Source organism: Colobus angolensis, unplaced genomic scaffold (assembly GCF_000951035.1).
Source record: "Colobus angolensis palliatus isolate OR3802 unplaced genomic scaffold, Cang.pa_1.0 Scaffold83, whole genome shotgun sequence".
NCBI classification, from domain to species: domain Eukaryota; kingdom Metazoa; phylum Chordata; class Mammalia; order Primates; family Cercopithecidae; genus Colobus; species Colobus angolensis.
In genome coordinates, this window is record NW_012122154.1 from 1,913,500 (window position 1) to 1,928,053 (window position 14,554).

General features: G+C 47.0%; 1 protein-coding gene across 1 annotated transcript; it reads left to right on the forward strand.

Annotated features, from left to right (window-relative positions):
- Window positions 1-5,817, forward strand: KRT9 (keratin 9, type I). Its single transcript, XM_011929943.1, has 8 exons — window positions 1-681; window positions 1,820-1,902; window positions 2,026-2,182; window positions 2,454-2,615; window positions 3,356-3,481; window positions 3,604-3,827; window positions 4,236-4,684; window positions 5,798-5,817. The coding sequence occupies exons 1-8, from the start codon at window positions 1-3 to the stop codon at window positions 5,815-5,817; spliced, it is 1,902 nt and encodes a 633-aa protein (XP_011785333.1).
- Window positions 5,818-14,554: the final 8,737 nt, after the last annotated feature.

Genomic DNA, 14,554 nt, shown 5'->3' on the forward strand with positions numbered 1-14,554 from the left:
ATGAGCTGCAGACAGTTCTCCTCGTCCCACTTGAGCCGCAGCGGCGGGGGTGGCGGGGGCGGCTTGGGCAGCGGGGGCAGCATAAGGTCTTCCTACAGCCGCTTCAGCTCCTCAGGGGGCGGTGGAGGAGGGGGCCGATTCAGCTCTTCCAGTGGCTATGGAGGGGGAAGCTCTCGTGTCTGTGGGAGGGGAGGTGGTGGCAGTTTTGGCTACAGCTACGGCGGAGGATCTGGGGGTGGTTTTAGTGCCAGTAGTTTAGGCGGTGGCTTTGGGGGTGGTTCCAGAGGTTTTGGTGGTGCTTCTGGAGGAGGCTATGGTAGTTCTGGCGGTTTTGGAGGTGGCTTTGGTGGTGGTTCTGGAGGTGGCTTTGGTGGTGGTTCTGGAGGTGGCTTTGGTGGTAGCTATGGGGGTGGGTTTGGTGGTGGCTATGGGGGTGGATTTGGGGGCTTTGGAGGTGGTGCTGGAGGCGGTGATGGTGGTATTCTGACTACTAATGAGAAGAGCGCCATGCAGGAACTCAATACTCGGCTGGCCTCTTACTTGGATAAGGTGCAGGCTCTAGAGGAGGCCAACAATGACCTGGAGAATAAGATCCAGGATTGGTATGACAAGAAGGGCCCTGCTGCAGTCCAGAAGAACTACTCCTCTTACTACAACACTATTGATGATCTCAAGGACCAGGTAGGTGCAGGAAACTGTCTCTGTCTTGGTCTTTCCCTCCTACATTCTTTATCTTCCAAAAAAAGGTAAAATGCTAAACTCTAAGCTCAGATAATAGCCAGGGAATCCACGTTTTGGAAATGTACGCTTTCATCAGAAACAAACTTGTGTTTGGTTTCTGGGGATCCCAGGATAGGACTTTGGCCTGTGCTCTGAGGGTTCATTTCCATTTCTTCAACTTTCAGAGTTTGGGCAGAGCAGAGAGGAGGCCTGGGTTAACATGAGCTGAGCTGGGACTGGATGTGGAACCTCCTTTAGGTCTGGTCTAAGTCAGTACTCTGTCTTCCTTTGTACTTCTCCTAGGCTTCTTTAGGAGTGTATCTTGATCTTTTAAGGTATTTTGGACCCGATTGTACATTTGGTTATTCAAGTGATGGAGAGGATCCAGAACTCTGGGAAAAGAAGCTATCTATCCATCCATCCATCCATCCATCCCTCCCTCCCTCCCTCCCTCCACCCACATGTCCATCTATCTATCCATTTATTCAGCCATTCAGTTCAGTGAGTGCCTACCCTCAGGGCTGCTCTGGGTAGACACAGTGATGTGCTAGACTGAGTTCTGGTGGAGCTCACAGTCTGACTCTTCAATATGCTCAGTGATTCCTCTTGTTTTCACTCCTGCATGTCTCTGGATGTGCTGTTTCTTCTACTCCAAACTTCTTCCATTTATTTATTAATGCTACATCCTAGCCATCCTTCAGCACCCAATTCAATTGCCAGCCACCTCCTTCCTGAAGTCTTTCTTGATCTCCCATTGCCATAAGCCACCTCTCCTTTCCTTGAACTCTTTTAGGACACTTTTGACTTTGTAGTCAATGGTGGGCTCCTTGAGGAACAGGATGTCAGTAATCTCTAAATCCTACAATGCCCTTTGCAGTAGATCTTCAAATATTTGTTGAATGAACGAATGAAGGCCACACCAAACATCTTCGCTGAAGGCTGGAAGGGGTCTGTGCCATGTCCCAGCTGTTGGAAGTTCCTCATTCCTCTTGAGAATCTTCCTGAATGGAATCCTCACCTCCTGTGGCTTTGCCTGACCTCTTGCCTTCCCAGCAGTGGTCCACAGTGTGATTTCATGGTTGCGTCATTTTTTTTTCAGATTGTGGACCTGACAGTGGGCAACAACAAAACTCTTGTGGACATCGACAACACTCGCATGACACTAGATGACTTCAGGATAAAGTGAGTCCTGCTTCTCCTTTCCTCTCCTGTCATCAGCCCTTACCCCCTGAACCTCAGTGCTCTGGAGGTCCTGGTAGGGCCTGGTTCCCTCTTGATTATTTTCTACCCCTGGCTGGTCTGCAGGTTCGAGATGGAGCAAAACCTGCGGCAAGGAGTGGATGCTGACATCAATGGCCTGCGGCAGGTGCTGGACAATCTGACCATGGAGAAGTCTGACCTGGAGATGCAGTATGAGACTCTGCAGGAGGAGCTGATGGCCCTCAAGAAGAATCATAAGGAGGTAGGGTGCTGGGGCTTATGGTTTACTGGGGAGAGGGAGGAGCAGAAATGCTGAGACAGCAGGGGAGCTTTGGAGAATTACCTGGGAGACACCCTCTCCTTTGCTCTTGAGGACTGTTTCAGCTTCTCCTTGGCATCACCTATGGTAGTGGGTGGGCTTTGGCTTCACAACTGTGTCCCCTTTTTGTACCCTGTGGGGATCACAGGGAGAAATCTGAAAGGTGGTGCAGAGGACTTTATCCCTGACCTCATCTCCCTTTCCTCCCTGGCAGGAGATGAGTCAGCTGACTGGGCAGAACAGTGGAGATGTCAATGTGGAGATAAACGTTGCTCCTGGCAAAGATCTCACCAAGACCCTCAATGACATGCGTCAGGAGTATGAGCAGCTCATTGCTAAGAACAGAAAGGACATCGAGAATCAATATGAGACTCAGGTGAGCAGAGTGGGCTGCCCATTCAAACTCCTCCCCTCCATCTATGCATATCTCCATCACTCCGGCCTCCCATTCCTTCATCCTCCTATCTCTCCATCTCTCAGTGCAGCTGTCATTTATCCATCTTCCAATGGAAGTCATTCAACCATCTTCATTCACTGCATACCAACATCATTACAAAGTAGCTTCTTAGTGCCATGTTATATGTAAAGTATTGATGTCTCAGATATGAGCCAAAGAAGATTGCTGCCTTGAGAAGCTCACAGTTTATTAGATGTGTGTGAACAAAAGCAGAACGTGAACAATTTAATCTAATGCTATGTAATGTAAGACTACAAGAGAGGGATACAGTATGTCTCCCATACTGTACTGAACTCCTTGGTGGTTCTCTTCCTCCTTGAGTCTCCAGTGCCTAGCCAGAGTCTGGCACATCCATGAAGGCATGGTCTGTGGTATGTGTGTGTGTGTGAAAGGTGGGGAAAGTTCGGAATAAGGTTAGATTAGAAAGATGGTTGTGAGACAAAGTGTGAAGGGTCTTGCAACCTTGTTGAGAGGGAATGTCATGTTGAGAGGACTGGACAAACCTGCATGGCTGGAGGGTACCCAGAACTCAGAAAGACTTGTCCTTGGCTTTGGATCAGCCTTGGCCCTGCAGGTGAAGATCCTGGTGAATGGGGCAGAATCTCGCCCACTGAAGCTCCTGGCCCAGCCTGATGCTTACTGAGCCTTTGGTTTTGCAGATAACCCAGATCGAGAATGAGGTATCCAGTAGTGGTCAGGAGGTGCAGTCCAGTGCCAAGGAGGTGACCCAGCTCCGGCACGGTGTCCAGGAGTTGGAGATTGAGCTGCAGTCTCAGCTCAGCAAGGTTGGTAGTTCTGCTGTAGACCCATTGCCAAGGTGGGGCACAGGAAGGCTTTGCAGCCCAGGAGTGGGAAGAAGAGGAGTTATGATGTAGCATCCCTCTTAAAGCCTTCTCCTGACCCTTAGAAAGCAGCCATGGAGAAGAGCTTGGAAGACACGAAGAACCGCTACTGTGGCCAGCTGCAGATGATCCAGGAGCAGATCAGTAACTTGGAGGCCCAGATCACTGATGTCCGGCAAGAGATCGAGTGCCAGAATCAGGAATACAGCCTTCTGCTCAGCATTAAGATGCGGCTGGAGCAGGAAATCCAGACCTACCGCAACCTCCTTGAGGGAGGCCAGGAAGACTTGTAGGTGCCCCAGAATTCGGTGGAACCCCTAGGGGTCCCTTAGGCCTCTAATACTCCTTCTGCCCCTCTGGATAGAGGCAGCTGGGGGAAGTTCTTATACACAGGGTCTTATGGGTTGAGGACTTCTTCATCCTGGGGGCGGTGGGCATCTCACTGCATTTGGGCTTTGGGGAAGGAGGATGGTGACATTGAGAGAAGGGGCTGCCTCCCTGCTCCAGGGAGGGGAAGGCTCCACAGTCTAAACTGGAAGCTGTCCCCTCCCAGCTGTGGTGCCAGCCCAGACTCTGTCCTCCCAAGAAGGAAAACAGGAAGATTCATGTTTGGGTCCTGACTCTATCCAGGTCCATCCTTATATATGTATGTGTGTGGGCCGCTCATTTTAACTCTCTTGTTTTCTTTCTTTCCTAGTGAATCCTCCGGAGCTGGAAAAATTGGTCTTGGAGGTGGCCAAGGAGGTCGAGGAGGAAGTGGAGGAAGTTATGGAAGAGGTTCCAGGGGAGGAAGTGGAGGCAGCTATGGTGGAGGAAGTGGTTCTGGAGGTGGCTATGGTGGAGGAAGTGGAGGTGGCCATAGCGGAGGAAGTGGAGGTGGCCATAGTGGAGGAAGTGGGGGCAACTATGGAGGAGGAAGTGGCTCTGGAGGAGGAAGTGGGGGTGGCTATGGTGGAGGAAGTGGGTCCAGGGGAGGAAGTGGAGGCAGCCATGGTGGAGGAAGTGGTTTTGGAGGTGAAAGTGGAGGCAGCTACGGAGGTGGTGAAGAAGGGAGTGGAAGTGGTGGCGGCTATGGAGGAGGAAGCGGAAAATCATCCCATTCCCAGTCTTCTTCCTCAAAATCTGGTGACCAAGATGAGACAAAAGGTAAGGGACAATCTTAGGTTGTGGGGTGGAGGGAGGCACAGCTCTAGGTTGTGGGGTGGAGAGTCAAGGTATCACCCTCTTTTTTTGTTTTGAGTATTTTGGAATCTCTGGGAAATACAGATTCTGAATAGAGTTAGATGTTAGAGAAACCCCTAATGAGGTGCCAGAGACATGCCCTTGGTTCTCAATTGATCATTATTTTTGACAGAGCCTCGGATGAGGCTAGGAATAAATCTACACATGGCTGAGTCTCAGTAGTGTAGGAGATGGGTTGAAAATTGTGCATTATCATGATACACCCTTTGAGGTAGGTTTCATTATAATCCCCATTTTAAGGAAAATGAGGTTCAGAGAAAATAACCACTTTGCTCAAAGTCATACAATCACAAATGAGGGGTTCAGCTCTGTGGGGCTTCACAGCCGGTACTTTCAACCCTCATGAGGATGGGGGACCTGGATCAGCAACAGTTCAGGTGGAAAAGAGACTCAGGGATTTCAGTCAGTGGTTGGTTTGCACAGCTATTACATGATGCAACTGCCAAAAGGATGAACATAATCTAAATGTAAGAAAGACTCACACAGGTGATTTGGTCTCTAGATCGGGGAAAATTTTCCCATGTACACATTGAGTTTTATAAAATAAAAATGTGTGAAATTATAGTAAAAGGCTGGGTAATATGACTGGGAATGTTTAGCTCAGAGAAGACTTCAGGTGCCTGGGAGCTGCCCTGCAGGGTGTCTGATGTGGTTTTGTGTGTCCAGTGGCACTGCAGGGCCATGGATGTACATCTAGGAGTGAGGCTGGGGCCATCTTTTGCCTCAGTATCCAAATAATTGACTGACATATCTGTTGAATGGAGGGGGTTGCCTCATAAGCTCCCCACCCTCAGACTTGGGGGTGCATCTGCCAGGTTTGCTGCAATAGAGATTCAGGAATTAGATGGTGACCAGTAGATTGGGAGAACCCAGGGTCCTTCTACCCCATGATTCTCCAGCTCTTTGAGCTCTAGTGTCCTTACTTCGAGTTTCCCCATCTCTCCCCAAGTCCCAACCTCTCTGCTCCTGCTCACAGTCCTCCCTTCTCCCCCTCATCTCCCTTCTGTCTCTCCACAGGCTTCCTTTCGCGATACTAGAGCCTCTGTAAACTTCTCCTGCCCAGCCCCAGCTGAGCATCCCCAGATGGGCAGACCCCTGATGAAGCCTGCTTATTGGATCCTGACATCAGGAACAGCTGGCAACGAGCCCCTGTGCCCGTTTGGGACTGGACTGACTTGGCATATATGCCTCTGGCTTTCCACTGGTTTCCAACCCTGCTTGGCTTTGATGACTTCAGGGTTGGGGAGACAGACCTCTTTCCTCTCTCTGGCCTGGGGTGATCTCACACCCTGCATGATCTTAACTATAATAAAGCTTTCCTACTGCAAATCAAACTCAGACTTTGATCCATTTGTTCTTTGGGATTAAGAAGGGATAGGGTGGGTGGGACACAGTAGCTCATGTTTGTAATCCTAGCACTTTGGGAGGCTGAGACAGGAGGAGCACTTGAGGCCAGGAGTTCAAGACTAGCCTGAGCAACATGGTGAGACCTGTCTTTACAAAAACTAAAAAAAAAAATTAGACAGGCATGGTTGTGGGCACCTGTGGTCCCAGCTATTCAGGAGACTGAGGTGGTAGGATCGCTTGGGCCCAGGAGTTGGAGGCTTCAGTGACCTATGATCGCATCACTGTATTCTGTCCTTGGTGACAGAGTAAAGGGATAATCAATCTGTTATAAAGAGTGTGGGCTCACTTTTCTATTAGTTAACTTTTGCTTGTAACAAAGGAACCCAAATTTAGTGACTGAAAACACAACCATTCATTTAGCTTACAGTTTTGCAGTTTAGACTGGGAGGCTTTGTTTCCCTTTATGCATCTGTGGTTCTTCCTCTGGTAGTTGGCTGGGTGCTAGTTGGGGTGATGAGGATAAATGGGGTATGTGACTCCCATCCTCCAGCCAACTAGCTTGAGCAAGTGTTCCAAGATAATGAGCGGAAACATGCAAGGCCTCTTGAGGTTTAGGCTCAGAGAAGTCACTTTGGCTGTACTGTATTGGCCAACCAAGTCACAACCTAGCCCAGATTCAAGGGCAGGGGAAATAAGACTTCTCTTGAGGGGAGGAACTGCAAAGTCACACGGTAATGGGCGTGGGTATAGGGAGGGCAATAACTGAAGCAATTTTTTGCAAACGATCTACCATAGTGTGTTGGCATGTCGTGTGTTAACTATGGAGGAAAACAAGACAAAAAATGATGTGGTCTTTGCTTGGAAGATTTCAAGTAACAAATATAGGCATAAATAAAGTCCTTCAAGGCAAAGTAAGGGACATTCCGCAAGATAGCAGCCAATAATATTCTCTAAAGATTCTGATAGTCAAAAATCCTTTTTATCACTAGGGACAAATAGGCTCCCTTGGCCTATGTACCCGATACTATAGTTGCCTATTAAGCGACCCCTAAGTATAGAGGCTTAAAATGACAACATTCATTTTGCTCGTGAATCTGCAGTTTTGACAGGGCTTGGTTGGGGACTGCTTGTCTCTGCTCCTCTTGGTTTCCTTGCGGCTTACAGGCTGGGGGCTGGAGTCATTTGAAGTCTTAGTCACTCATATCTGGCCTCGCTGGGGCTCCTTGGACATCTCTCTGTATCTCTGTGGAGAGTCTCGATGTGATCCCTCCAGGGCGGTAGCTTCAGGGTAGCCCGACTTCTTACATGCTGGCTCAGGGCTCCCAAGACACATGTCCCAAGGGAGAAACCGCCAGAAAGAGGCTGTTTGACTTTTATCACCTGGATGGGGAAGTCACACAGTGTCACTTCTTCTGTAGTCACAGGCCTGCCTAGATTCAAGGGAAAGGATATAGACCTGTGGTAGGCAGAATTCTGAGATGCTTTTCCAATTTCTGGCCCTGCTGCACACGTATCTTCTCCCGGTTGTTCGATCAAACACTAACCTAGGTGCTACTGTGAAGGGATTTTGGTAACTAAGTTCTCAAATGTGTTGACCTCAAGAGGGGGAGATTATCTGGCAGACCTGATTTCATCACATGAACCATTTAAAATCCAAGAGTTTTGTCTGACTGGTCACAGAAGTCAGAGATTTGAAGTCTGGGAAGATTTCAATGTGCCCTTATTGGTTGAAGATGAAACGGGGTCGTGGAACAAGGAATGTGTGTGGGCTCTAGGAGCTGAGAGACAGCAAGAAAAAGGAGATCGCAATCCTCCAACTGCAAAGAACTGAAGTTTTCCAAGATCAAAGAAGAGTTTGGAAGCAGATTTCCCCCAGATGAGAATTCAGCTGAGAACTCATCCTGGCTGACATCTTGATTTCACCCTTGTGATATCCTGCAGGGAGAATCCGATTATACCTGTGGAACTGTCAGCTAATACATGGGTGCTGTTTTAAGCTGCTGAGTTTGCAGTAATTTGTTAAGCAGAAATAGAAAGCAAATACAAACCCCATCTCTAGATGGAGATGTGTGCATGTCACGTTGAAGAACAGCATATGCAATGGGATATATTGGTGTGGTCATTTTTGGAAAACACAAATTGCCACAGGGTGGCTCAAATCACCGGCAGAGGAGTTACGTAAGAGTACACTTAGGGCATGAAGTGACACAGAAACCCAGGGGGATTCAAGATCCTGGAATTTGTGGAGATGGGAGCAGGCAGGTCATCGGTGTCTCTGGGTCAAAGGTGGCTCTAGCAAGACACCTGAGCAGTGAGAGTCTGTGATCTCATTTCTAGTGCTCCACTGTTAATGGGCAACTGTTCACTCTTCTCTGGTTCTTTTTCTGCTACCTGCTGTCTTCCTCATCTACCATTTTACATATCTTTTTATTTATTTATTTATTTTATTAAACATTTTTTTTTGAGACAAAGTCTTGCTCTGTTGCCCAGGCTGGAATGCAGTGGCATGATCTCAGCTCACTGCAACCTCCGCCTCCTGGGTTCAAGCGATTTTCCTGCCTCAGTCTCCCGAGTATCTGGGATTACAGGTGTCTGCCATCACGCCGAGCTAAGTTTTGCATTTTTAGGAAAGACGGGATTTCACCATGTTGGCCAGGCTGGGCTCGAACTCTTGACCTAAGGTGATCCACTTGCCTTGGCCTCCCAAAGTGCTGGGATTACAGGCGTGAGCCACCATGCCTGGCCCATTTTATGTATCTTTTCTCTACCTCAATTTGGGAAATTCTCCACCTTGAGTCTGAAGTTCCCTGAGGGAGAGGCCAGAAACTTGCTTTTCCGAGCTCACCTACGTCTAGGGCATGGGCCTCTGACAGCCCTGCCACTCAGGTGCACCTACACAAGACTTTTTTTTTTTTTTTTTTTAACCATTGCACACCGTTGGAGTGAAGGACTTTGCTTTTGATGTAAAGGAGGTGCTGAGTGGAATTTGTTATGGCAGGAACAAGGCTGGGCAGAGACATGTGGTTTGTTGAGGAAGCAATAGCGGCGGCTCTGGCAAAGATATGCAGTGCCCACCATCAATAGTTTGAGCTGTTACTTTGGTGGCCAGCAGGGACAGCAGTGGTGTGTTCCTAGAGCAATCCTTGAGCGTGATTTGGGGAATTTTCTGTTTGCATACCCTCCAAGTTTGATTCTCTGCACATCCTGGAAAAATGCCCAGCAGTTCCTCCTTATTTCACAGGGAATACATCCGAAGATCCTGAGTGGATGCCCAAAACTGTGGATAGTACCTAGACCTATATACACTGTGCTTTTTCCTACACATTCATACGGAAGATACAGTTTACTTTATAAGTTAGGCACCGTAAGAGATTAACAACAATAATTAATAAAATAGAATCATTATAACAATATACTGTAATAAAAATTATGTGAATGTGGTCTCTCTCAAAATATCATACTGTAGATCTTAGCAATCTCAGCATATGATTTTTTTTCTTTCCTTAGTAAGTTGAGAACTGTCATCTTTTCTTTTAAAGAAAGCACTTTGCTGGCTGGGCGCGGTGGCTCGTGCTTGTGATCCCAGCACTTTGGGAGGCGGGTGGATCGCCTGAGGTTGGGAGTTCGAGACCAGCCTGACCAATACGGAGAAACCCTGTCTCTACTAAAAATACATAATTAGCTGGGCATACTGGTGCATACCTGTAATCCCAGCTACTCAGGAGGCTGAGGCAGGAGAATTGCTTGAACCTGGGAGGCGGAGGTTGCAATGAGCTGAAATCACGCCATTGCGCTCCAGCCTGGGCAACAAGAGCAAAACTCTGTCTTAAAAAAAAGAAAAAAAAAAAGCACTTTGCAGTTTCCCTTTGTCAAATCTGAATTATCAGCATCACTGCTCTTGTACTTTGGGGTCATAATGAAGTAAAATAAGGGAACACAAGCATGGCAGTACTGCGACAATTGATCTGACAACTGAGACAGTTACTAAGTGACTAGCGGGTGTGTGGTGCATACAGTGTGGAGAGCTGGGCAAAGGCACGATTCCTCTCCTGGGCTGGACAGAGTGGGGCAGTGTGAGATTTCATCACTCTCCTCAGGACAGCACACTTTAAAACTGAAGAATTGTTTATTTTTGGAATTTTCCATTTGATATTTTTGGATGACAGTTGACCACAGGTAACTGAAGCTGTGGAAAGTGAAACCATGGATAAGGGAGAATAACTGTGTTACTTTCTCTGTAGGTGAAAGCAAATTTATTCTGGTACTCTTTGTTTATGGGGATATGGAAAAAAGAATTTCCCACAGCAGGTGCCAGGGTCAACAGTGATCTGCTTTAGAAAAGGGACACAATCTGGATCAATGACTGCTGTTGGAACAACCATGTGATAAATTGTAAAATAATTCATGGCCATTCTCTAACATCTGTTCATGTTCTGCACAGAAAAAATAGGCAAGTTAACCTTAAATTTATCAAGTCTTTTTTTTTTGTCTGAGACAGTGTCTCTCTCTGTTGCCCAGGCTGGAGTGCAGTGGTGCGACCACAGCTCACTGAAGCCTTGATCTCCCAGGCTCAAGCAATCCTCCTACTTCACGCTCCCAAGTAGCTGGGACTACAAGCGTGTGCCACCACCCCAGGCTAATTTTTGAAGTTTTTATTTTTATTTTTATTTTCAACTAGAGACAGGGATCTCACTATATTGCCAGGGCTACTCTTAAATTCCTGTGTTCTCTCCCCATCTTGCCCTTCCAAAGTGCAGGGATTACAGGCATGAGCCACTGCTCCTGGCCCATCAAATCTTTCATGTGGTACTAATCTCTGTCATTCCCTTAGAGATGTAGTATTGTTAGTGCTTTTTATAAACCATGTAATCCTTACTCCATAGATCAGGAGCCATCTACTGACTATGTCTAGTCCGCTCCAGACACGGGGAAATAACCACAGATTGGTCTGGGATACCACGGGGCTCATGAGAAGCAAACTGGGGCTAAAACTCCATTTGTCATCTGATCTCTGTATTGGTTAGATTCTCAATTGCAACTACCAGAAACTACTCTGTGGCTATTTTAACAAGTAAGGGATTTCCGAGAAATCTAGATACCTCAGAGAATCAATAGGAGGGCTGGAGAAACATAATCTAGGGTGATTTTTCCAGAACCCCCCAAATGACAAAGCAGAGTGGATCTGCCAAGGGAGTTGCTGCCTCTGCCAAGACCATGAAACCACCAAGTCAGAATGGAGCCTTCTGAGTCCATTCTGCACTAATTCTGGACTCAGCTGGAGTTGTGGAGCCACGCTGCTTCTGCTGTCCATACCAGTAAGCTGGCTGTCCCAGGTGAACCTCATTTCCTCACCTAGCTCCCTTCTAAATCAAGCCCACATGGGTGCATCTGACTAGTAGAACCTAAATTGCTTAGCTCATCTTAGTGGCAAGGAAGGCTGGGAGATGTAGTTTTTAGATCTGCCTGGAAAAGAATAGTGACAAGATGACAGATACAACCTACACTCACATGAGCTTCCATTCTAACTGGGGAACCACAGTATTGCTCTGCGTTTTCAGAGATTAGAATTGGTTTGGAGCCAGTGTCCAGTCTTCCCTAAAGGCCTGGGTATTTTCCTTCCCTCAGTAGACAGCTATTCTTGTAAATACCCATAGATTCCTATGGGAGGGTCAGGGTGTCAGCCCTTGCCTTCTGGGAACCCACGTTCTTGTCCGGTGTCTAGGAAGAATCAGGTCACACGAACTGTTTGAAAGGTGATGAATGCAGACGATTCTATTGAGTGTCAGGTGGCTCTCGGTGGATGTATGGTGCGTGCTTGTGATGTTACTGTAGGTCCCTTCCTCAAAGCCTCCCCTTTATTCAAAGTTCTCTGGGTCTATGAGCCAATTCCGATTTTGGAATTGGAATCACGGGGCTCAAGACAGGTCTTTGACCTAAAGTTTTCTTTTGCGGGAGCAGGGTAGTGAAAGTGGTAGATAGGGAAGACTGACTCACTCCTATCTGTTTCAGCATCCTTCTAATGGGCTTTCCTATACTATAGAGGCTGGTAATCTAAAATCTACCCTTTTCCAGACTCCCCTACAGCCATAGTGTAGGTTTTTCCAATCAGATGCACTCTGAGTCATGAGTTGAATGGAGAGAGAGGTAGAGGGGGAAAAATCAAATGCTTTTTCTTTGTGTAGATCTGCCAGTTATACTGTATGGTCCTTGGGCCAACATGTCTGATAGTGGCTTCCTGATTCCCAAGCTTTCTGATTGTGGCAGACCAATAGGAGCTCCCTTGGGGTCCACTTCTGTGATGTTAATATGGAAGCCATGCCCAGAAGCCCAGTACAGAATCTGTTTCTTCAGCCTTCTAATGATTTTGTCAGCACCTAATGCCCTGTATTAAATTTATTTCTGTTAAGAAAGTGAGATTGTGAGATCTCACAATCTACGTATTTCTTAATAGCCAGCGTCTACACAGTGTCTTCTGGGCTCTCATAGTTGGTGAATGAGTGAATGGATTCCACACGATAATTCTACCCCAACATTCCTGTCTCCCTAGGCAGTCAGATTCCTTCTTCTTTTTTACAAAAAGGATTTTCTAGAGACAACTTTATTTCGAATAAGCCATTATTGAGTTCAGTTTCTGTCATCCACCTGAGCAACCATTCTGATCCACTTCCAGATACTTAAGCTAGCAGCTGAACTTCCAATCTCTGGTGAATGCTTCCATATTAACTAAGCTGGATCAAAACTTCATTTCCAATCCCAGTCTTCACATTTCTGCTCATATAGATTAGCGACAGCTTGAAACTCTCCTGGTGTGTAAACCTTTTTCTCTAAGCTTTGTCTTTGTAATTGGCCTCTTCCCCCAGGTATGCTGGCATCTGGCTTATTTATGATTTTGAAAGCAATAAAGGGTGGTAGGGTAGAGTTTGAAGATAATTTGGAGTTTGGAGTCACTTAAATTCTCTAATATCTTTCTGCCCCAATTCTGTAGGTGTCTCTCTTTCCTGATCAGTGCTCTAATTTTTATACAAGAGACTTGGCAAGGTTGTGATTTCAACTTGGAGAAGTCAATTTTAAGTTTATTAACTACTTCAGCTTTGTAACTACAAGAAATGAGATATTTTTAAAGAATAATTGTGGACAGTCCCTGGTCCTCTGACTGTCTACAGAGTCGGGAACTTAGAACTTCAAGTGTATTACTCCTTCTCTAAGCTCTTCAGTACAGTTAGAAGAAACTAGCCAACTCCAATTTAATTTACAAGCTGTGGACTTCTAGAATCTCATTTTAATCACAGCCAGATTTTCACTGGTCCATTTAGGCCAGCTAACTGAAGTGATTATCATGTCATTCATTTAACAAACTTTATTAGATAAATATGTATCAAGCCCCTTTTATGCCAGACACTGTTCTAGGTGCTTGGGATAGATCAATGAACAAAAGAGACAAAGATTTCTGCCTTTATAGAGCTTGCATTACAGGTAAGGGTTGGGCAAGAGCAATAAATGTAATAAAGAAATAAATAATACTATATTTGAAGGTGGTAAGTGCACAAACAAGTAGGGAATATCTAGGGGGACTGGAGTGCTATGGCAGGGTGGGGAGGAGAGCAATGTTAAATAGATGGCCAGGGTTGGGTTCACTGAGAAGGTAAAACGTAAGCAATGACTTTGAGATGGAATAGTTCCCCTGATGCCCTTCGTGGGTGGGAACTGGAGCACTTTGTATTTTTTTTTTTTTGAGACGGAGTCTCGCTCTGTCGCCCAGACTGGAGTGCAGTGGTGCGATCTAGGGTCACTGCAACCTCCCTCTCCTGGGTTCAAGCGATTCTCCTGCCTCAGCCTCCCGAGTAGCTGGGATTACAGGCGTGCACTACCACACCCGGCTAAGGAGCACTTTGTTTTACTCAGCCTGTTGCTGGCCGTTCCTTGTGGGAGCAAGTGTGGGAACGGGAGCAAATGAATGCTGGAACCGGCCAGTCGCTCCTCTCTGGCGGGAACGCTCTGTTCCGGCCCTGCAGCAGCGTCCATGTTCTTTCAGCTCTGCTGTTAAGGGATGGCCAAATACCAACCAGTTCAGTGGAGGGTCAGGGTGGCAGCCACTGCCTTCTCAGCACCCAGGGTCTTTTCTGGCATCCAGGAAGAAGAATCAGGTCACATGGACTGTTTGAAAGGTGACGAATGTAGAATACTTTACTGAGCTTCGGGTGGCTCTCAGTGGAAAGGGAGGATGGAAAGGGGATGGGATGGTGATCTTTCCCTGAAGCCCCACCGTCCCCGGCAGGGCCCCTCTCCAAAGCTGCACCATCTGAAGTTAGCCAGATCTATCCATAGTCTCCGATGCTCAGCTGCTTTTCTGCTCACTGCTCAGTTGCTTGTATCCTCAGTGCTAAGCCACTTGTGTTGATCTGCCAGTTGGAGTCTTTTATGGGCAGA